Below are 23626 nucleotides of genomic sequence, written 5' to 3' on the forward strand. Positions count from 1 at the left end.
TTTTACACAACGTCCCAACTTCATTGGAATTGGGGTTTTGTGTGTGTGTGTGTGTCCAAAAAGTGCACCAGCCACTACTGCTATTAGAAATTTTTAAATAATCTAAAAATGTACAAAAACAGTTACGCAAATACTACTCATAATAACTGAACAGAGGTACCTGAAACAATGGGACAAAAATCCTTAAAAAAAAAAAAAAAGTTGAGTAATTATGTTTTAAAACGATGTAAAAATGTGCAAAAGCTTTAGTACAACATAAATCAAAATAAACACCCTTACTCCAAATATTTTACTTGTTTTATGTTAGTCTGTTCTTACTCAATACAACCACGGGCCCTAATCAGTTGCTTAGTTTGCTTATGCCTTGGGCCGGCTTTGTGATTATTCATTACCTTGATGACATCACTGGGTACATGGGAGGTGGTGTCCTTCAGTCTGGATATGGAGCTATGACAAAGCCCTCCCACCACTGCCATTAGCGTGTTGTAGTTATGCATGAGATGTAAACCCTGGTGGGTGTACACAAACACAGACAAGGTCATACAACGAGACACTGCACAATCCAACGAGATCCAATAGAAACAAAATAATAAAGATCAGTTTAAGTTGTCAGAGAGGGATTAATGTAAAGGTACAGTCATGATTGTGGTTCTACTTTGCATTGATGATAGATACAATATATTCCAGGTAGTTCTGGTTATATAATACACAAAACCGCAGTTACATAAACCACTTAAATTGCTTTTTTGCACGCATTTTCTTTTTTTCTCTCCTCCAAAGCGCTTTCCTATCTCTTCTCAGCTCTCTAATTCCTGCTGTCACTGGAGAATGATGGTGTGAAATTTGTCTCCACACCCCATGGGCTTTGTGCTCAGCAGGCTGGTGATTTAATGGTACGAACCAGCGCAGGCTAGCGGGCCTGCTGAGTGAAGCACTGATCAGAATCAGAACAGAATCACCATTATTGGCCAAGTATGACAGAACACACAAGGAATTCATCTCTGATAATAGGAGCCCCTGTAGTACTAAAGCAAACAAGCCACTATGACAAAATATACATATAGGACATAAAAACACATGTACGGCGAGTCATTGAGCAATTAAAGAGTACCAGTAATGTGAAAATGATGCATAGTAGTCAAGCAATTTAAAGTAACTAGTAGTGAGATAATTGTGAAACAACGACAATTGTGCAAATGAGTCCTCAAGCACATAAGTGGCCAGTAGTGATCAACAACATTTATGCAAATAACGCAGAGTGTCGACGCTACAACAATGAGTACGGTAATAATGTCACAACAGAGACGTGCACAATTGGCAACATGTCACATTGGAACAAGGCTTAGGTAGGACTCAAGTTGGAGACATCCCCCAAACCATGTAATGTTTTGGTTGGGACGTACTCACACACGACCAGACGGAACATTTAACACACATGCATGTTGTCTATGTTGCCAGATAACCTTCTTCAGCATTTGGGATTAATTAGCCTGGTGTTGTTTTCAAAAACCTTCGCTTTCAGGCTGATCTTCAAATGCTTTTCATTTTTATTTTAATCTAAACCCTATTTTTTCATGTTTTTAACCATTTTAGAAATAGTCTCATGTAATCGGCCATTCATTTCACGCTCCGACTAGTAGTGACGCAATTGAAACTGCACCTGCGCCACGTGGATGAACTTGGTGAACACCTCAGCTCTAAGCTGAGCCGTCGGCCTGCTCAGCACCATCAGCTGAACCCACTGGGAGACCCCATTGCACAGGGCGATGGAACGCTCCATCACGGGGATGTCCTTCATGCAGCAGTTGCGGATGTAATTCTGGAAGTCTATAAACTGGCAACGAGAGCAGAGAGTAAAGAGGTGAACGCAACTGACTAGGCATTTCCTTTGGGAGGAAATATGCACCTTGCATGTATGCCAAATACATAAATCACCAGTGCAACCAAAGTCTTTGATGCTGTTATGAGCGAGCACTCACGGAAATCCTGCAAAATGATTTAAACTCCAGGAAGGTGAGATGCTCGGCCAGTTCAATGGGTTCCAGGTGGTCAAAGAGAAGAGAGACCTTCCTCTTTTTACTGCTGTTGGCTTTGATCTTCTGGCTGGCCTTCCATGACCAGTCCCGTTCGTTTCTAGAACACACGATAGCGACACCGCAATCACTATGGGCAATGTAAGCAAGTGCCCATCTGGCGGCTCAGCTGGAGTCGAACACAGAGGTTGGAAACCTATAAAATGACATGTGAGGTCATGAAAACTTTCCAAGAGGGAGAGAGAGAGAGAGAGAGAGAGAGAGAGAGAGAGAGAGGGAGAGATTGCAGCTGGGATAAGGAAGTATATTAATTGAATGAGCAATATTAATGTTATTAGCAGCGTAAAGGTATTACAAAATGAATTGTAATAATTGCAGCAGAAGTCAAAATGTTGTCATTTTTGACTGTACTTCAGGAAAGTATGTGTTATAGAAAATGGATGGATGGATGTAATGGAAAAGTTCAGCCAAGTGACCTAGTGGTTTGCACATCTGCCTCACAGTGGAGAAGTCCAAGGTTCGAATCGAATGTGTGGAGTTTGCATGTTCTCCCCGTGCTATCGTGGCTTTTCTCCTAATGCTTTGACTTCCTCCCACATTAAAAAAAAACTTGCATGTTAGTTCCATTGAAGACTAAATTGTCCATAGGTGTGACGTATGAACGGTTGTTTGTCTATGTATGCCCTGCGATTGGGTGACAGCCAGTTGAAGATGTTTCAAGACTCACGCCCAATTTTAGCTCACCAGTGACAGCAGTAACGACCAGTAGCATGGAAAATGTATGGATGGAAGTGACCAGCCTGAGTCTTTTGCAAGGGAGAGTGCACTGTATTTGTTGCCACATCACAAGTTATACTGCAAAGTTTTTCATGATCGTGACTGTATTCAGTATTTTCCTAGCTGATCTGGGAGTCGTGTTCAGACCTCAGTTGATAGCTGCTCGCACATTAACACTTACATCCATTTGGTCTCTAGAAGAGAGCATAGATGCTCTTGTCCCTGCTCCCTGATCAGCTCCCGGAGCTGGTCCAAGCTGTCTGACAAGCTGTGGTGCAACCTGAACATCATCCAAAATTCCTGAATCCAATGCCTGGAGGTCAGAGAAAACGATATGTGTTACTGATGCAAAACATAGCGATGGGATATCAATATCCTATGAATGAACAAACCTGATGAAGTAGCATATTCTCTGGCACTCTGCTGGCTGCTCATTGTCCATGGCACTTTTAAATGTAAAGGTTATAGTTAAGGATGCTGAATGACAATAAACTGCTCTTGAGCAACATGTGAGTTGAATGGCTTTGATACACATGAATAGAATAGAATAGAAAAGAATAAAAGCCTTTCGTGGAATGCTACTCCTTTTGGTGTAATACAAAAAAAAGAGAGAGACAAACGAGTAACAGTGTGTAAATAAAACTAATGAAATGATGTAGAAGCAACTTGAGGAGATTCATAAAAAAGTAAAAATAAAATTAAATTAAATAAATACAATATGGTGCGATGGTACAGACTAGAGAAAGGTGGTGCTGTTGTAAACAATAGATGCTCCACTGCGCAACACTGGGCTGTATTGCATTGCACTTAAAAAGATCCATCCATCCATTTTCTGAGCCGCTTCTCCTCACTAGGGTCGCGGGGGTGCTGGAGCCTATCCCAGCTGTCATCGGGCAGGAGGCGGGGTACACCCTGAACTGGTTGCCAGCCAATCGCAGGGCACATAGGAACAAACAACCATTCATACTCACAGTCATGCCTACGGGCAATTTAGAGTCTCCAATTCATGCATGTTTTTGGGATGTGGGAGGAAACCGGAGTGCCCGGAGAAAACCCACGCAGGCACGGGGAGAACATGCAAACTCCACACAGGCGGGGACGGGGATTGAACCCCGCACCTCAGAACTGTGAGGCTGACGCTCTAACCAGTCGGCCACCGTGCCGCCCACTTAAAAAGATAATGGAAGTATTTCACTTACATATTTTCACAAGAAAAATAAAATGAGCACTTGAGGAAATAGAGTCCTGGAGGCCTAGGGCATATTTGATTATTTCTTTCTTGGACATTTCGGCTCTGTTACTGTATTTCTTGGCTTTTATGTGTAATTTCTGCGGGAATTTTGATAATATTATCTTGCAGGCCTTCATTTTGCACATTGACCATTAGGCATCGTATAGATGCAGCGGCCACACAAAAAGGAGATCAAGACAACGTGTGATGTGAGAGGAGTCAGCCCTCATAAATACAACTCCAATTCCAGTGAAGTTAGGACGTCGTCTTAAACATAAATAAAAACAGAATACAATGATTTGCAAATCATGTTCCACCCATATTTAATTGAATACACTTCAAAGACACGATATTTTATGTTCAAACTGATAAACTTTATTGTTTTTAGCAAATAATCATTAACTTAGAATTTTATGGCTGCAACACGTTCCAAAAAAGCTGGGACAGGGTCATGTTTACCACTGTGTTACATCACCTTTTCTTTTAACAACATTCAATAAACGTTTGGGAACTGAGGACACTAATTGTTGAAGCTTTGTAGGTGGAATTCTTTCCCATTCTTGCTTGATGTACAGCTTCAGCTGTTCGACAGTCCGGGATCTCCGTTGTCGTATTTTACGCTTCATAATGCGCCACACATTTTCAATGGGAGACAGGTCTGGACTGCAGGCAGGCCAGTCTAGTACCCGCACTCTTTTACTACGAAGCCACGCTATTGTAACACATGCAGAATGGGTTTGGCATTGTCTTGCTGAAATAACCAGGGGCGTCAATGAAAAAGACGCTGCTTGGATGGCAGCATATGTTTCTCCAAAACCTGTATCTACCTTTCAGCATTAATTGTGCCTTCACAGATGTGTAAGTTACCCATGCCATTGGCACTAACACAGCCCCATACCATCACAGATGCTGGCTTTTGAACTTTGCGTCCATAACAGTCTGGATGGTTCTTTCCCTCTGGCCCGGAGGACACGACATCCACAATGTCCAAAAACAATTTGAAATGTGGACTCGTCGGACCACAGAACACTTTTCCACTTTGCATCAGTCCATCTTAGGTGAGCTCAGGGCCAGAAAACCCGGCAGCGTTTCTGGGTGTTGTTGATGAACGGCTTTTGCTTTGCATAGTAGAGTTTCAAGTTGCACTTACGGATGTAGCGCCAAACTGTATTTACTGACATTGGTTTTCTGAAGTGTTCCTGAGCCCACGTGGTGATATTCTTCACATATTGATGTCGGTTTTTGACGCAGTGCCGCCTGAGGGATCGAAGGTCACAGGCATTCAATGTTGGTTTTAGGCCTTGTGATTTCTCCAGATTCTCTGAACCTTTTGATGATATTATGGACCATAGATGATGAAATCCCTAAATTCCTTGCAATTGTACGTTGAGGAACATTGTCCTTAAACTGTTCGACTATTTTCTCACGCAATTCTTCACAAAGAGGTGACCCTCACCCCATCTTTGCTTGTGAGTGACTGAGTAATTCAGGGAAGCTCCTTTTATACCCAATCATGGCACCCACCTGTTCCCAATTAGCCTGTTCACCTGTGGGGTGTTCCAAACAGATGTTTGATGAGCATTCCTCAACTTTCTCAGTCTTTTTTTCTACCTGCCCCAGCTTTTTTGGAACGTGCTGCAGCCATAAAATTCTAAGTTAATGATTTTTTTGCTAAAAACAATAAAACAATAAAGTTTGAACATTAAATATCTTGTCTTTGTAGTGTATTCAATTAAATATAGGTTAAACATGATTTGCAAATCATTGTATTCTGTTTTATTTATGTTTAACACAACGTCCCAACTTCATTGGAATTGGGGTTGTAAATGGACTGACACTACGGCTCTCATTTGGCAGGAATCATCTTGAAGTGATGCACATAAAAAGGCTAATGGCGTCATGGGAGCAGAAGAAGCGCCCACGCAATCCCAGGGCCGGGCTGCGATGATGAAGACTGTTAATGGCCCCCGCGTCTCCTCCTTGATCATAACACACACTCTCAATCTATTTGATAGATCCTTCTGGGGCTTGGGTTCCGAATGAGAGGGTTAAAAATAGCAGAGGTACATTTTGTATTGTGCGCTCTGATGTGATTTGTGCAAGCAGGCGCCCCTTTAAGCTGTTGAAGTGTTTATATATAGTTGAAGATGAAGCGTGTGTGTTTGTCTGTGTCTGTAGAAGAAAAAACAGAGGTAATTAACACCTGAAACCCCAAGGCTGCTCGCTAAGAAGGTGTGCTCCTCTGAGAGGCTTTGTGACGCCACCGCCGTTTCCTGAATGGAAGCTGAGACTGAAAGCCCTCCACTCCGGTCACCTGACACGACGTGAGAGAAGACGTGTTTTTTTGTACAAAGGGAAATGATAGAACAAGAACATACAAAACATTAGCTTACACACCAAGGTTTTTTTTAAGCCATGGGATCCAAGTGCCGCAAATGACAGAAATTGACACAATGGAGCTAAAGAGAAGATACAAGAATACAGGATTGTGCAAAAGTCTTGTCCATTAGATTTGTTGTTTTAGCAATGCATAAATTGCAAATTGCAATGCATGTTTGTGTTTGTTTGCCCATCTGTTGGTTAGATAGCAGGCTATTTCCTGGTGGATGACAAACAGGATGATGGTAGGGGAGGAGGCACATTAGTGTGTCATGAGAGATCATCAGATGTGCTGCTGGAAATGATCAAACTTCACTAAATTGGTTCAGAAATACCAATTGATTTATATTTATTTACATTATTTCCAATCCATGGTTCAACTATCCATGACAGCTACATACAGTATTGTGACAGGCAGAACAATGCTCTTTTTCTAAACGGCCGAAGGTACATTTAACCTGTGCAGCCACCTGTTACCTTTCATACAACATAATAATAGCATTGTGTTCAACTAAACAGGCCCAGATTTTACACTAAGTAAATATTAATTATTCTTTGGTCAATGGGACCTTATAAAATTCATTATCACCACTGTCAGCCAGAAATCCCTCATGAACAAATATGGTCAATTTAATATTTTTTCACAAATCAATTCTAATGGTCTTTCCCCACCTTGTGTGTTGTTTTTACCCCTTAGTAACCATTTCCTTGTTTTGTGGAAGCCATGTGGCATAATAGTCGCTTATTTTAAAAGGTTGGATGTTTTTTATACCAGTGATTCACAACTGGTGGTTTTTCTGAAAACGAAAATTAAACATTTGTCAGTGATGTGATGATGATGTGATCTGGAGGGCCCAAAGTTTGTCCTGGGCCCCCAAATGGCTAGTTAGGCCCCATGTCAAAATGACTGTGGTTGAAATTAAGGGAGGAAAAAAAAAAGAAATTTAAAACAACAAAGTTAGTGGTGGCCCAAGATTTTCCACAGAAATGCAAGCAGCAGCAACTCCGAACATGTTGCTCACTTTTTATGCAGGCGAGCCAGCAGTGTGAGCAGCCAAGCAGGAGATTTGCTGTCACTCTTGACAACCACACCACTCAAAATGCCTACAAATGTGTCTGTGATATCAATAATGTGTTTCTGTCAGGTTGCTGAAGGATATAGATCGGTGAGCTTATCCAGCAGATCACTGGAGGAGATGAGTAGGCGATGCATGGTCAGGGTGATGTTCAACAAGTGGCTGTGCTCACATACGTAACCGTCTGAATCTGGAGGAATGAAAAAATAAATAAATAAAACACCTGAGTGCGGCAATGTGGAGATATTGGACATGTTATGCGCTCAGAGTAAAACCATCATCAGTGTCTCATGATCGCCCTTGTTTCAACAATCCAGAATCTGTGTTATTCATCACATCTGGATTAAAAGGTGCAATGCTGCACAAATGCAGTTATTTGCATGCATTGGAGGTACACAGCAACTGTCAGTACCTCATGTTAAATCATGCTATCAACATCCATCCATACCGCTTTATCCTCACAAGGGTCTCGGGTGTACTGGACACTTTCTAATAAATGATATCATTGACTTTTGTAACTGTGCTGACTTCTGACATTTGTGTGTCTCTATAACATTTTCTGTTCCTCTTTTCCTCCAATTTATACTGAATCACTTCCTCCATTGTCTGTCACAAATGGACTTGAAGAATGAAAAGAGACAACATGCGCACAAAACAGTGCAAAACCACGACACCAGTGCTGATTTCAGAGCATGCATGCCTTTTCCTGACCATTTATTTTCTGAGAAAAACCGCCGCTGCATGCCGCGAGGAAGTGTTTACAGAGAGAGGAAAGACATTTGATCGTAGACAATGCGACAAAATGCATCACAATATGCTGAACATTTGCTTCATTCATGGTTGAGTGTAGTAGTTCCTCTCGAAAATGTAAGGCCATCGGGTGATTCGAAACACTTTTATCACCTTGGATAGACTTCGCACACCATGGCAACACATTTTCCAATCTGTGTTATCTGTAAGCAACCAGCCACTCCAGCTGCACTCCAGCCCTCATATCCTGCATGGGCAGTGTTTCCGTTGGTGCCACTCAGCCATTACCTGGTTAAGCCAGCTGGCTCACCCGTCCACAACAAAACATGGTAAATTCTCACTGTAAGCTTCCGTGTCATTCAAGCACATTTGTGTAATATTTAACCGATTTCTATAGCCACTACATGCTGCAAAGTGAGACCCATAAAGGCATAAATGCACAACGGGAAGGGACGACTCCCCATAGGGTAAACAATTGCCCCATCCTTGTTTTCACAAACTCCCAACCACTAAACCTCCCAGCACAGGGTTAATTGTAGGTGGAAATACCCTTTGGACTATCTGTTAGAGCCTGGAAAATTAGGAAAGACGCCCACAGCGGTGGAACTACACAGCAGAAAGTGTGCTGCTTTAGGTTATCTTAGAGGCTCATCAGTGTGCTCCAAATCTGTGTCGCTTTTCCTTGCTTTGAGAGATGTTATCAGACGGGATGATCCTTTTATGGTTCTTCCTTTGAAAACTGGTAAACATATAGACTTTTAGGGGGGCACTCTGTGTTCGAAACTGGATTAGAAATGTTCAACCTTGTGAAACAATATAAGTAGATGGCTCTCAAAATGTTATTTTTTTTACTATGATTAAAATCACAAATAGCGATGAGCATTTGATGAAATTAACTTCCTGGCCTGGTGTGAGTCCACCTTACATATTACTTTAATACAGTGAACCCCTGCTATTATAATATTTATGTATTTATTGCATAATAGCAAACATCTACGAGTAATTGATGCCTCCATCAAAAGATTTATCCATCCATCCATCCATTTTCTGAGCCGCTTATCCTCACTAGGGTCGCGGGCGTGCTGGAGCCTATCCCAGCTATCATCGGGCAGGAGCCCGGGTACACCCCGAACTGGTTGCCAGCCAATCGCAGGGCACAAACAAACAAACAACCATTCGCACTCACAGTCACACCTACGGGCAATTTAGAGTCTTCAATTAATTGAAAAGATTTATCCTGTACTGTAATTGCCTATAGATGCCAAAAGCAGCAAAACATTACTTTTGTCTCAATGAAACTCCTCAGCTCATTTGAACATACTTCCTTGCCACCAAGGTAATAATAATTTTTTGTTTCATTCCTTTGGCCTGAGCACAAAAAAACAGTTTCACTGTATTCAGTTTAGATGGCAGCAAATACTAAGGAAATACTAGACAGTGGGTCACCTTAGTTTTGTAACAAAAGTAACAAAAGAATAAACAAAACAGAACAGCAAAAAAAAAAAAAAAAAACAGTCAAGCAGTTCAGCCTGTTTAAGATACATACACCCATCCATCTATCTTCTGTACTCCTTATCCTCATGAGGGTCGTGGGTGAGCTGGAGCCTGTCCCAGCTGACTTCGGGCATGAGGCGGTGTGCACCCAGAACTGGTTGTCAGCCAATTGCAGCGGATTAAAGATACATAAAACAAAATAGTAGTTGCTCCAGTTAACTAGTTGAGACGGTGCCGAATGCAGTCTAACAAATGTAAACGCAGTTGAAGTCATGTAGTAGTATTGTATGTCGTAGTGACATACTAACGTCGCTCAGCCTCTATTCACTCTACTGTGTCAAGAGTTTCAGTCAAGGATGGATGACATTTGCCTTTCCATATCAGTGTCATAATGCTGCCATGAGGTGATTATCAGTTGACTTGAATTAAATGGGATGTGGCCGACTGGTTAGCACAACTGCCTCACAGTTCTGAGGACCGGGGTTCAAATCCCGGCCCCGCCAATGTGGAGTTTGCATGTTCTCCCCATGCCTGCGTGGGTTTTCTCCGGGTACTCCGGTTTCCTCCCACATCCCAAAAACATGCACACTAGGTTAATTGAAGACTCTAAATTGCCCGTAGGTGTGAATGTGAGTGTGAATTGTTGTTTGTTTATATGTGCCCTGCGATTGGCTGGTGACCAGTTCAGGGTGTGCCCCGCCTCTCGCCCGAAGATAGCTGCGATAGGCTCCAGCACGCAACCCTAGTGAGGATAAACGGTACAGAAAATGGATGGATGGATGGATGGATGGATAAATGGGATGTATTATCAAAAATACATGACTTTTGAATTGTCAACAAATTGCTGTGTCTGTGGAGTGCCCGCCCATCTGTCCAGTTTGAAAGTAAATTACCAAGTCAATCTTTTGCAATCTCTTTCTGAAAATGTGTCTGTGAGTGATCCGTCCAACTGTTAACAGTGGCTACCAGTGGGGTGGTAGGGCAGAACGGCTCTCTTCATGTCCCAGAGGTCCACCAATTTAAGCAATTTAAAAAAAAAGTGAATTTTCTCCTTTAATAGTCTAATAACCACCCTCAAGTTTCTCCACCCATTAGATAATCAGCTTGGTTGGGTGAAACTCCAGAGCCACTTTCAAGCAACCCGACTACAGTGTCTGAAACACAATCATGCAGAAACACCAACATCCCCCATGGGTGTGACACCTCTGCTACGATGACAAAGCCCAAAGGTAAGCAGAGATGCATTGTTTGATGCACAAATAAGTGTTAGTCAACAGTGTTTGACTTCTGATACAGTAACTGGCACCTACTCGATTGCTGACAGTGGGGGGCTATTTTGGTTTGGTGACCACATAGAACATACACACAGTGTAGTGTATGAACGATTGCCTTCACAAGTGAGAATGCTTTTATTTTCTTTAGGGGTGCTGTTTTTTTTTCCACACTCTGGGCTCTGCTTGTGCAAGAAGAAAACAACTGCCTGTTAAATCCCCTAGATTTACGCACCATCATCATGGTAACAAAATCTGTACTTGCCATTGGCCAAGCAGTACACAGTATGTATCTCAATGGGGATAATTTAAATGAAATAAGATATATCCTGTTTAAAGTACATGCTATAATTGCTTTTTTTTTTTTTTTTTTAAGGTAAACAGGTCCCACATGTTTTTGAAGCACTTGGAAAATATTTTAAATTGTGGAAAAATGCCCAAGACGACTCCTTTAGCACAGTGATCGACTGGTTAGAGCGTCTGCCTCACAGTTCTGAGGACCGGGGTTCAATCCCCGGCCGCGCCTGTGTGGAGTTTGCATGTTCTCCCCGTGCCTGCGTGGGTTTTCTCCGGGCACTCCGGTTTCCTCCCACATCCCAAAAACATGCATGGTAGGTTAATAGCCAGCTCTAAATTGCCCGTAGGTGTGAATGTGTGCACGAATGGTTGTTTGTTTGTATGTGCCCTGCGATTGGCTGGCAACCAGTTCAGGGTGTACCCCGCGTCCTGCCCGATGATAGCTGGGATAGGCTGCAGCACGCCCGCCACCCTGGTGAGGAGAAGCGGCTCAGAAAATGGATGGATGGATGGACGTCTCCTTTAAAGGTAAATCTGGGTTAGCTACAACAAACCACTCGGAACACAAAGTGAAGTGAGTTCTCGAGGTTGATAGGCGATGATGTCAGCGGCAATTGATCGACGCCTTACAGCGGTGTGTTCTTCAAAGGCCGGTCACCATGTGAGCGCCGTGGTGTGGAGAGTTGACCTTTGGGCTTAGCTGGGCCTGAAGGTACCATCGCGTCACCCTCAAACAGCTCCTATCTGCATCCTCACATTTGAGGAGCAGATAGAATGCACCCACCTTAGGGGTCCCTATGTGATGTGGGCACATGGCACACGATATCAACGGTGTCAGACCATCTTTAGTACTGATTAGGGTGGGACAAAATATCAATATCACTGGGTCTCTGATTGCCTTGTTGTCCAATGTCTGCGTTATGTGCAGCTTCATGACAGGCTTAATTTTTGTATTTTTATTTATGTGATTATGAATTTCTGTATTCTTGTCAATGTTCTGTCAACATAAAAATAAAAAAAAATATTTTTCCGTTACTGTTTTTAATTGCTGCTCCACTACTTGAGAAGAGTCCCAACAGTGTTGGGACAAGTCACTAGTTCTTTTCATCCATTTTATATACCGCTTATCCTATTTAGGGTAACAGGGACTTTGGGCGAATGGTCAACTCCAGCCTGGACTGGTCACCAGTAACTCACATATGAAGACATACAGCAAGTCACACTTACATTCACACCGTCACTGAGCGGGAACTGAACCCACACTGCCTGAGCTGTGAGTCAGGCGACTGAACCACTACACCATCAGTGAACTAAGTTGTTGCTTCGTTTTAATAAATATCATGATGTTTCTTTTGGCGGCACGGTGGACGACTGGTTAGAGCGTCAGGCTCACAGTTCTGAGGACCCGGGTTCAATCCCCGGCCCGCCTGTGTGGAGTTTGCATGTTCTCCCCGTGCCTGCGTGGGTTTTCTCCGGGCACTCCGGTTTCCTCCCACAACCCAAAAACATGCATTAACTGGAGACTCTAAAATTGCCCATAGGTGTGACTGTGAGTGCGAATGGTTGTTTGTTCCTATGTGCCCTGCGATTGGCTGGCAACCAGTTCAGGGTGTACCCCGCCTCCTGCCCGATGACAGCTGGGATAGGCTCCAGCACGCCCGCGCGGACCCTAGTGAGGAGAAGCGGCTCAGAAAATGGATGGATGGATGTTTCTTTTTGCAATTAGTATCTAATATTTTGTATACCCTTTAAACCCCCTACTGATATTTTATGTGGCAACACAAACTTAACACCGATTTCTAGCTCACCACTGACAATTAAATCTGTTTATGGGATGGCCTTTTATGTGCAGTCCATTGTAACGCCTCCCCTATTGCTCCATTTGGGTAACCAGGGCAACGCCACTTTCAAAGCCTTTCTGTCCAGAGATATAATCACCAAAACTCGGAAAGCTCTCCTGACAACTTAATGAAGCCAATTATGTTGGCTTGATTGATCCAACCTACTTGACCAACCTGCTGTGCTGTCGTAAACACTCCCCCTGCCGCGATAAGGCAAAAACATTTCAGCAACATCTGCAACAAAAAAACACCCACCGCAGTCTATCTAAAGATAGGGTTAGGGTTAGATATAAAGATAAAGATAAACATAAAGATATAAAGATATAAATCTATTCACACCCTAACCCTAACCAAATGGAAGGTTTGTGTGATATGAAAAATATGACCAAGACAAATTAAGTCAAAACCTTTCCACCAATAATGTGACCCAAAGCTTGTACAACTCAACTGAATTTAATTTTTTTAATTCATTTTTTTGAAAGCGGAAGTAAAAATGAACAACTGAAATACAGTGTTTGCACAAGTGGGATTTGATTGTTTTAGAATGAATCAATCACATTCAAATTCATGTTAAATGGGAGTCAGAGCACACCTGATACCATTTGAAGTGCCTCACAATCTCACAAGCACAAATGGACAATGTGTTATGGTCCGATGAAACCAAGGTCGAACTTTTTGTTTGGAACAATGATCACCACCCCAAAAAACAAACAAAAAAACACTACACCAACAGTCATGCATGGTGGCGGATCATAATGCTTTGTGAGTTTTTTCTCAAGTTGGAACTGGGGCCTTAGAAAAACTGTACAGAATCATGAACAGTACCGAATATCAGTCAGTGTTAGCACAAAACCTTCAGGCTTCTGCTATAATGAAAAAAAAGTCACCAAAAGCCTACGAGAACAGCTTTATTTGCGGTTAATTGGAGGCTTTCGAAATAATGGCAGGTGTGTGCTGACTCCCATTTAACATGCATTTGAATGTGTTTGGTTATTCGGAAAACAGTCAAATCCTCAATTATAAGAGGGGTTGCACACTTTTTTCTGCAGTTCCCTATTTAAAAAAAAATAAATGAGTTGAGTTGTACAGGTTATAGGTCACCTTGTTGGTGGAAGAGTTTTGATATTATTTATATTGGTCAGATTTTTTTTTTTCTTTTAATATCACACAAACTTGGTATTTGAACAGGGGTGTGTAGACTTTTTGTATCCGCTGAAAATCCACACATAAAAGCACGTCGAGGCTTACCGAAAGCCTGCAAACAAGACTGGATGAGCTCCTCCCAGCTGGCCCCCTTGGTGAGATGGCCCAATGACACCGTGGGCTTCCCCATGGGGGTTTGGACCTGGCCGGGCTTGTGGAACCTTTGAGGACGTCCTGGAGGGGACACTCTAGACCTGGAGGCACATCCTGGATTCCCTTTCCTTTTAGAAAGCGCACCAACACAGGATTGTTAATGGGATAATGTTTTTTTTCTGTGTGGAAATATTTACAACCACCCATTTCACAACAAATACAGTTGGGTCAGAAGTATTTGGACAACGATGTAATAGATTTGAATAATGGCAATGTTGTGTAGACTTTTAGGTTTAATTTGAGAGGCTTCACAAAAATATGGCATGTACCATGTTGGAATTACTGTAATTTTATGATGAATACCTCTTTGTCAGGGGCTCAAAATTATGTCAAGGCACTATAATATTAACTGAATTTAACTCTCATTTTGCTGGTTTGCTACCTGATCAAAGTAAGCTGGGATAGGCTCCAGCTCACCCACAACCCTAATGAGGACATATGATATATAGAAAATGGATGGATGTGTCATCATTTCTAATACTTGTATGGTATCATGAACACCTAGTTTTATCTCTAATCCACTGAGGTGACAATATGAAAAGGCAGAACTCTGTGATTGTCTAAATACTTGTGCACCTAACTGCAGTGGTGGGAAGTAATTAAGTACAAATACTTCCTTACAGTACTTGAAAGATGCACTGTATAGGACGGTAACTTAAGTGAGATAGTGTTTTTTTTTTTTTTTTTTTTTTTTTGATACCCTGAAAAGTAGTGATTTTGGAAATGTGAGGACTCCGCCCAACAGCGAAGGTAAATAGCTAATCGTTGCTAAATATTTACTAAATCTTTTTGGTTTTTGTAGTAAATAAATCTGGAACTAGTGAATTCACTTCACATTCTCACAAATTCACACTCTTTGAATGTGAAAAGACCTACAAATGGAAGTGCCCATTTGCGAGTACACAAAGGTAGATGCAATGTTTTAAATGTTTTTTTAAATAAATACTTTAAGTAAACAGCAGCTGATAGAGAAGAAATGCACATTTAAAATAGAACAAAGTTTGGATGTCTTGCGTTTAGTTCCCCATTAAGAACAGAGTTTGAGTACTTTTGTTTCAACTGCCTAACTGTAGCACAGCATCCATCGCACAAAATGCAGAGAACAAAAGGTGGCTTCTGTTTAAAGAAACTCCGGTGAGATAGTGTGCATTGTTCTCATTTCCTTCCTGTAGCTGTGGGAAATACAACTTAATTACAGACATCCACTTCAGCCTTGTGGCTGACTGGCAAATAATAACTTTTAAACAAGGAGAAAAAGCAACATTTCGTAACTTTTGTGCTAAAAATTCTAATTTCTTTCACCTATTTTGAAGAAAAGAGCATATGTATTGATAGATTATGCATATAATTTAGGGTATAATTAAAAGGTAGGCAAATATACAGAACTGGTGGCAGAAATAAGTTGAAAAAGCACTAAATGAAAGCGTGAAAGATTACTGTGACACTTACGCATCGTCTTTCCCCTTGTCATCCGTAGCAATACTTCCACTTTTGTTGTTGTCTTTTGATTGACAGCCCATGGCGAGATACTGGGCGACGAGAGGCTGCACTAAGCTGTCCATCTGCGTCCTCCTCGATGGGAGAATCTGATCACTGTGCTCGCCGTGCTCGCCTCACCGGTGCTCTTAGCAGCATCCTGCGTGCACACGTACACACAAACAGCACACACACCCGTCAATGGACGTGACACAAGCAACAGGCAACATTCAGTCGCAGCTTGTCTGTGGGCGGGAGGCAGGCTGCACTGTGGCCGGCATGTCATTAACTGCACTGCTGAGTGGGCAGAGGAACTCCTCTGAGCGTCACGCTGTCTTGCAAAAGTCACTTTTCTTGACTAAACTTGAACAGGTGTTTAGGCTGGTGAAAACTCATGTATATGATGTAGCTAATCTAAAAAATTCCATTTGACAAATTCCTGCCTTTATGTGTGAAAGAAATCATATACAGTATGTCATATCTGACACCATATGATCAAATTTGACTCAGAAGCATGCAGGGTCAGTAGTTGTCATCTCAAACCAAGTTAAATCCAAAACTAATCCAGATTGAGGATTTGGCAACATTTGAATTCAATACGGATAAGGTATGATCCAGATCCAGTCCATTTTTTAGATGTTCAATCTCTTACATATCTGTCATATTTAATTGAAACGTGTTGTGGGTATGCAGGATAGGCTCTTGTACTGTCAAATGAAGTTTTATCCAAATCGGATCGTGATTGGACATTTGTCAGGAATTTCATATTTAACGTAAAATAAAATTTTATGTTCAGATGTTTATATCGCTATCAAATCTTAACTAACTTTAACAAATGTGTTCTGTGCAGGTTTCTTCAGAATGTGTCATGTCAAATCAAGTTTAATCCAGATTGGATCCTGATTGTGAAATATGCATATGACTCAAATTTAAATAAAAAAATCCACTTTGAGATGTTCAATCCTTTACGTTTCCATCATTCTTTTTTTTTTAAATCCCAAAATAAAAGAAAAATGCTATGTGAATGCAAGGTCAGATTCCATAATGACAAACCAATTCAATTCAACACTGATCCAGTTTGTGCATTTGGCATGAATGTACATTTTACATGGGAAATCCAATTAAACGTGTTAAAATGCAGTGATTCGATCTTGATTAAATCTCATCTAATTTGAGCAAAATGAAAAACAAAAGTAAAATATACAATTGGATTGAATTAAAGTGAAAATGCTGTGTGTACGCAGGGTTAGAAGCTGTGGTGTCCAACCAAGTTTATTCCAACTCAGATTGTAGATTGTGCATTTGGCACCTTTTTTAATTTAGCAGATACTTTGTTCAGATACTTAAAGTATATATTTGTCAAATCTTAGTCAATTTGAACACATTTGCTCTGTGCATGCTTGGTCAGAAGGTGTAATCTCAAACTAAATTTAATCCAGATCATATCCTTATTGTGCAATGTGCATATAGCTACAATTTAAATTGAACATAGAAAATCCAGTTTAAGGTGTCAAATCACGTCTCTGGCATATTTGATCCCAACTGAAAGAAATGTTCTATGTGTATGCAGGGTCAGATGCTGTAATGACAAACCAATTCAATCCTGCTCTGACCCAGTTTGTGAATTTGGCAGGAATGTACATCTAACATGGAAAATCCATTCTAAAATGTTAAGGCACATCTCATTTCAACTAAATGTGCTTTTTGTATGCAGAAATTGTAATCTCAAACCAAGTTTAATTCATATGTGTTCTAGATTGCATTGTATTGATATTTATATATAATATGTTCTTCTATTTATAACGTACACAAACATATGTCTGTCGAATGTTCAAGCAAATAAGTTAATATTTGGCTCTAAACAACTTTAACGAATGTAGGCTCATGTTATACTATTCCTGTCTGCTGTGATAACACTAAATCCATGTTTAAACCCAATGAGCATACAAAATCCATTAACCAGCTAAGATTGACATAGTGTAGGTGAAAATAAATTTTTGTAGAACTGCATCAAACTTTTTCCTTTTCTATACTATTTAGAAATGTTTATAATATAGGCACGCTTAAATAAATCGACAGCTCAAAATAGTTTTTCCTTAATAGGTTCACTGTCGGTTACAATGTCCTGCATGCATTAAGCCTGCCCCCATGTGGCTAAACAGTAATGGCATTATGTCCGGTATTCATCAGTACTGTACAAGCTCACTCCTGTGTAAGTAAGTAAGTAAATAAATACAAATGTTTTCTGGGCATAAATGAGTGAAGTACATTTTATTTAAATTTCGTGCTACGGTATATAAGGTGTTACATTTATGAAATCAATGAACTTCTACAGACAACACAAATTTGATTTCTACATGTAAAATAAACAATTTGAACTTTGGAAAAAGATGATGGGTCGAAGTTTACGTTTTAAATGAAATAGTCATGTCTCTTTGAGTCCTCCTCATGAAATTAAAGCCAAATTTAAATGATCCACGTGCAGTGAACCAAAAATGGAAGTAAAAAATGCTGTCGTCTTCTGTGGACAATGCGGTCAACTTGAATTAAAAACAAATATTTTACTGAAAATAATACTCAATGAAAATATTTATTTACCATGGGTCATGAGATGTTTAACACCCCCCCCCCCCCCTCCCCCCACAGAGACCCAACTATTTGTATACGAACATTAAAATGGCGGTCGTGAGCATCGAGTTGAGCGTGACCTATCACCACCTGCGCCTAAAGGACGCTTTGGTATCACTTGGGAATTTAAGTAACTACAACTTTGCGAAAGACAGCCATCATTACATCAACGTGAAATGTGCCCTATCGTACTCCGATTTCCTGTAAAACCACATGTGTAGTATTTGGTGTAATATTTATATCGGGAACAGTACAGTAGGGCATAAATCTCTTTTGCCACTCCACTTTACAAACGCGCGAGTTGTTCTTGAACGCAACATCAAGTTAAAGCTAGCTTAAAAAATTCTTCATTTACAAATTGTGAATCTACGTACGAGAGTTAACTTATTAATGCGTGTATTTAAATTAAGGATACTCGAGTGGTACACAATAACAAGATGCCGGACGACGACACCCTATTCATGAATATATTCCAAGGGAAACGCGTTAAACTTACCCTCAAGACGTCGTCTTACCTCGGCGTTGTGCATCGTATTAACTCCAACAAAACTTTGATCCTCACAAACGGTTCGACAAAAACGGCTCTTAATCATTTGAGTTTTATTTTGGTTTTGGTTGTAACTATTCGCTTGAAAGTGTTTGAAGTGAACCAATTCATAGTTCGTTGCGTGTGATGGCAGAAAGTTCAATTGGTCTTTTATTAATTAAATTGGTGTGTTTCAGTCATACGTGGCTGTAGTGGATGTGAAATAACCGGATCGAGATTATTCTATGGTCACGAGATTCTGAATGGTGAGTACAACCCCCCCCCCCTATAAATCAAGCTTGAGTGAAAATTCTACAAAATAACATCGTGTGAATTAACAGTGGAGTTTACCAATGAAGAGAACATAGAGTATGGGTAAGTTGTTAGGAAAGGGTCACTTTGGGAGACGACAAAACTATTAAAAGATGTGAACTGTTGCACAGAACTATTACTGAATGCCTTGAAGACCAGTTGAAGGTGGAAAACTTCCAGCCATACAGAAAGACTCTTTACCCCAGTGAGTAATGTATCAACATTCATTGTCATTCCAAATTTGAGAAACAATGACTGTTATTAAAAAATTTGTATTTTAATAGCTGATGACGAAGGTGAACAATACATACACTTTGAAGTCATTGATGGGTTTCATGAGAAATTTGGACCTGCTGTAAGTGTTTGCATGAATTTGGATGCGAGTAAGAGCCTTGTGAGTCTTTACGCTTACATATTGTACAATCTCCAGAATGAGGTTTATGGTTCTACTTTTTAGGTGATGACTATCAAGAAGCAGCATGTGGTTGGTGTTGGGGCTGATGGGGTGGAGATGTACAAGAATGGCCGACTGTGTTGGCTTCAGGTGAGAAGTCAAGTGTTCTTTCAGAGGGTGCTCGGTTGACAGTTTGTCAAGTCACAGGTCGTTTCGAGGTTATGAATGGTGCGTGGCGTAGAAATAGGCTGTCACGTGGCACAAGAAGGTACACTGTGTTTCTGCTGTACAGTGAACACCTGCATATTTGTGGTTTGGCATTTGCGTGTTCACCTATGGAATTTGTAAATTTTTTTTTGGGGGGGGGGGGGGGTGATTATCCACCGTTATTCAGGACAAACTCACCTGCTTGCTGGTTTTGTGCTCAGGCCAACTCAAGATAAGTATTACTTTGGTGCCATCGTGTGGCATCTAGGTTTCGAAGAATCATGTTGAAATGAATTGAGGAGCTTCATTTCGACAAAAGTGGTGCTTTGCGGTCATCTTGAGGTATTAGCAGGCAATTATTAACCTTTTTGGAGGCGTCGTCATTTACTCGTTTTGCAGTTTGCTGCAGGGTTTACTCCCTATCAAATAGCAAGGGAACACTACCTACTGCTTTTCATGTGATGAATATATATATTCTTTTTTTAAAATCATATTTATGGCTCATAAACTTTGACTTTAAAGTCTATTTTGGGAACATTCTAAACTGTTTAACTTCAGGGGCATTCGCACATCAACTGTATCAAATTATGTTTCCCGTTTGTGTTTTAGATCGCTACAAAAAACAAGGTTTATCTCTTTGACATCCTATCACTTGGAGCGAGGGCCTTTAAAAACGGTCTCACCATGATTCTTGAGAACAAGTGCATACTGAAGGTGAGCACTATAGAGTTGTTGGTTTTTTTTGTATTATTATTATTTTTTTGCCTTTGTTGATTGTGTTATGTGGCACAGGTCATCCATGACTGTAGAGCTATTGGCGGATGTCTGATGGCACAATTCGGAGTAAAGCTGACTAATGTCTTTGACACTCAGGTACAAGAGGTACAACTAATGGAAATGTGTACATCCTTATGGTATTGGTCCTTGAACCAACCTTTATTTCTCTCTTACCTTTTTTTGGCCAAGGTGGCAGATGTTTTGTGCTTCCACTCTGAGACAGGAGGATTCCTTCCTGACAGAGTGAGCACTCTTCAGGAGGTGGTGAGTCTCCACCTGAAGGTGCCCTCCTCCCAGCTCTTGACTCTGAAGACCAAGTCCCAGCTCACCAAGGTATGTTCTGATGGAAAAGGAAAACAGTTAGACCGGACAAATTAGCTTGAATGACAACTGCGTGTGTGAGTTTTTTTTTCTTTTTAAATTACAGGAGGAGACTGAGATGTGGTACAAGCGTCCATGTCCCTTACCCCTGCTGAAGGTGATGGCGCTGTCAGTGATCCACTTGCAACCTGTCAGACTGATGCTGCTGGATTCTCTCCTGACCGACTACATGGCCCTAGTGGACGCCTACCTCTCGAACAGCCAGTACCCGCTTGATTATTTGGAGAGCATCAATCTGGTAAACGTACATGTTTTCCGGGTTGGTAAATATGGCACTTTGGATGTTCCACTATACATAGATTAATTAATTAATTAATTAAGCCTGTGAGGGAAATTTAAGATTGTTATTTTTATGGGTGGGAAACATGCTTTTCATTATTTTCGGGTTGGGTTACTTCTGTTTGCTCTATCTTGTTTCTATATAGACCTTTACATAATGTTTGTAAACAGTAGATGCCAGGGTACTTTCAAGTGGCAGAAAGTGACTGACTACTGCTTACGTGAACTGAAAACACTAACCTGTTCTGTTTGGGTTCGCAATGCCAGATAGACTCCAAGAGATTATTATTATTTTATTTTTTTCTTATTCGATTCACCATGAATAAAATAAATAAAAATGAACTCAGCAAAACCAGTGAGTGAGGAGGATGGACTGAATGGATTTTGTAAATAGTTGTGCAGAAAAGATTGCAAGACTGCCACACACAGTAGCCACCTCTGAAAGGACAGACTGGGAGCCATAACTCAATCATCGGGGTTGTGGAAGACACTTTCTTACAGATATGTGTAGAATGTTTGGTTGTGTTGTGATTCAGTAATATAGAAAACCATAATGGCTAGCCTGCTAGCTAACGTCAGCTCTGGAGCGCGCTATCCATTTCAGTGTCAAAAGTGCACATCTGTGCCATTATGAGACACAGAGAAGTCAACTAGCCTATCCCTCAATGATCATGTTAACGTTAAATTTTTTTTGGATCAACTTACCTGTTGAAATGTAAATTATGACCTGTATTCCATCTCCAATCAAAGCAATTTACATGTAAGGCCTGGTTTACTAGTGGAGGTTTTACCACCCAGTTATGTGTGACGTCATACTGAAAAGGTCTATACACTGTTGTTTTTTTTTTTCTATGTCCACAGGAGAGTGTTATTGAGTTACCCTCTGAGTTCCGGCTGCTGGAGCAGATGCGTCGTGAGCGTCAGGAGCGTGCCACCAAACTTTACCCCATCACAGAGAAAGGTCTGCTGTCTCGCGCCAGTCCTGGAGCGGCGTCCCCACCCCAGACCTCACCTCTGGCAGAGGGACACAAATGCACACAGTCAATCATGGAACCATCACCGCCAGCACCAACAGAACCAGATCAGAACCAGCTCCCCCTAACTGTGAATGTGGCCCCTCCGGATCCAGTCCCAAACACCTTGTCAGAGTCGGTGAGTGAAATGACTTTCAGCGGTGTAGGCAGAGGGTGCGCAGCCCTAATGATGGGAGTGATTGGTCGGGGGAGGCATTTTGTGACCAGCCTCCCCCCTCCCCACTTTCAGCAGAGAACCCTTGATTCAGATACTACTAGCACAGATCCCAAGAGGGAGAAGTGGGAGCACGGTAGTCTCTGGGAATGATGCAGCTCCTTTCCTGCTCAGATATCAAGAAACCATACTTCATGAGGCTCAAACCAAACGGAGCTTCCCAGTCAGGATGTCACATGGATGTTTGTTGAGCCATAGTTTGACCACTAGATGGCAGTAAACGTGTTTTGTTCAACATCTGTAAAGCATCGCTTTTTTGCGGCGTGTGCTTTTGTATTTGTTAATTAGCATGATGCCAGTTTTGAGTTCTGTATTAAAGTTAAAATGCAATTTTTAGATGTGTGGGAAGAGAGATTATTACGACACAAATATACTACACATGACTACCCACAACATTATAACCACTTGGCTCAATGTAATTAGATCCATTACAAGAGCTGTTGGAAATATTTTTCCTCTACAGTGATGATGCTTGTAGGTATTTGTATATCAGTGTTTATTACTGTGGTATATTGATGTGTTGTATCATAATGAGAACTCCAGAATATTTTTGAAATCCTTTGAATATTGAAAATAAAATATTAGACAGCTCTTATTGTGCTACAGTACTTTTCTACAGCACTGCATACTACAAACAACAACACAAACACTGTGTTGTTAAATGAAAAGGAATAAAAACTGAATATTATTACCGCTATAAAGGCATACTGTGTATATTTTTACAATTCATATTGTGGTGGTGTGAGGGTTCCCCTGATTGGAAGTAACAGCTGTATCTTACTTTACATAGTGTGATTGATTTCCTGGCTTCTGCCTATCTTTTTAATTGGTGGTGAAAAGCAGACAGACATTGATGGATCTACTGTTAATTGATGAAAACAAAAACAATTCAT

The 23626-nt window shown here is 41.0% G+C and overlaps 2 protein-coding genes across 9 annotated transcripts in view; one reads left to right on the top strand and one right to left on the bottom strand.

Annotated features, from left to right (window-relative positions):
- LOC133487972 (RAS guanyl-releasing protein 1-like) overlaps window positions 1–16257 on the bottom strand; it is a 29286-nt gene extending 13029 nt beyond the window's left edge. The window contains exons 1-8 of one of the 3 annotated variants that reach the window (XM_061795322.1): window positions 15955–16257; window positions 14398–14573; window positions 7579–7686; window positions 3203–3263; window positions 2992–3123; window positions 1980–2133; window positions 1661–1834; window positions 393–509 (exon numbers count right to left, since the gene is read on the bottom strand). In XM_061795322.1, the coding sequence (XP_061651306.1) occupies window positions 393–509; window positions 1661–1834; window positions 1980–2133; window positions 2992–3123; window positions 3203–3263; window positions 7579–7686; window positions 14398–14573; window positions 15955–16067 (1035 nt within the window). In that variant the 5' untranslated portion in view covers window positions 16068–16257. Of the gene's footprint in view, window positions 1–392; window positions 510–1660; window positions 1835–1979; window positions 2134–2991; window positions 3124–3202; window positions 3264–6244; window positions 6356–6438; window positions 7687–14397; window positions 14574–15954 lie in introns of those variants that run through there. The other 2 variants (XM_061795325.1, XM_061795324.1) reach the window with 2 other exon arrangements.
- A 1873-nt stretch (window positions 16258–18130) lies between these two features.
- exd1 (exonuclease 3'-5' domain containing 1) lies at window positions 18131–23324 on the top strand. 6 transcript variants are annotated; one of them, XM_061795912.1, is made up of 11 exons: window positions 18749–19176; window positions 19333–19401; window positions 19477–19510; window positions 19579–19652; window positions 19732–19802; window positions 19905–19991; window positions 20658–20762; window positions 20841–20930; window positions 21015–21158; window positions 21253–21465; window positions 22347–23324. In XM_061795912.1, the coding sequence occupies exons 1-11, from the start codon at window positions 19047–19049 to the stop codon at window positions 22824–22826; spliced, it is 1497 nt and encodes a 498-aa protein (XP_061651896.1). In that variant the 5' UTR covers window positions 18749–19046; the 3' UTR covers window positions 22827–23324. The 6 variants fall into 6 exon arrangements, with proteins under 6 accessions (XP_061651898.1, XP_061651895.1, XP_061651896.1 ...); XM_061795913.1 differs by having other exon boundaries at window positions 18750–19176; window positions 20841–20921; XM_061795915.1 differs by having other exon boundaries at window positions 18751–19176; window positions 20841–20921; window positions 21253–21444.
- The last annotated feature ends 302 nt before the right edge of the window (window positions 23325–23626 follow it).

The sequence above is a fragment of the Phyllopteryx taeniolatus genome, chromosome 13 (assembly GCF_024500385.1).
Source record: "Phyllopteryx taeniolatus isolate TA_2022b chromosome 13, UOR_Ptae_1.2, whole genome shotgun sequence".
NCBI lineage: Eukaryota > Metazoa > Chordata > Actinopteri > Syngnathiformes > Syngnathidae > Phyllopteryx > Phyllopteryx taeniolatus.

Bases quoted from the DNA above. Each gene is read 5' to 3' on its own strand.
- exd1 (XM_061795910.1), top strand. From the start codon at position 19,047: ATGCCGGACGACGACACCCTATTCATGAATATATTCCAAGGGAAACGC. The intron at 19,803-19,904 runs GTAAGTGTTTGC...TCTACTTTTTAG, and splicing joins ATGAGAAATTTGGACCTGCT to GTGATGACTATCAAGAAGCA. The intron at 21,445-22,346 runs GTAAACGTACAT...CTATGTCCACAG, and splicing joins ATTTGGAGAGCATCAATCTG to GAGAGTGTTATTGAGTTACC.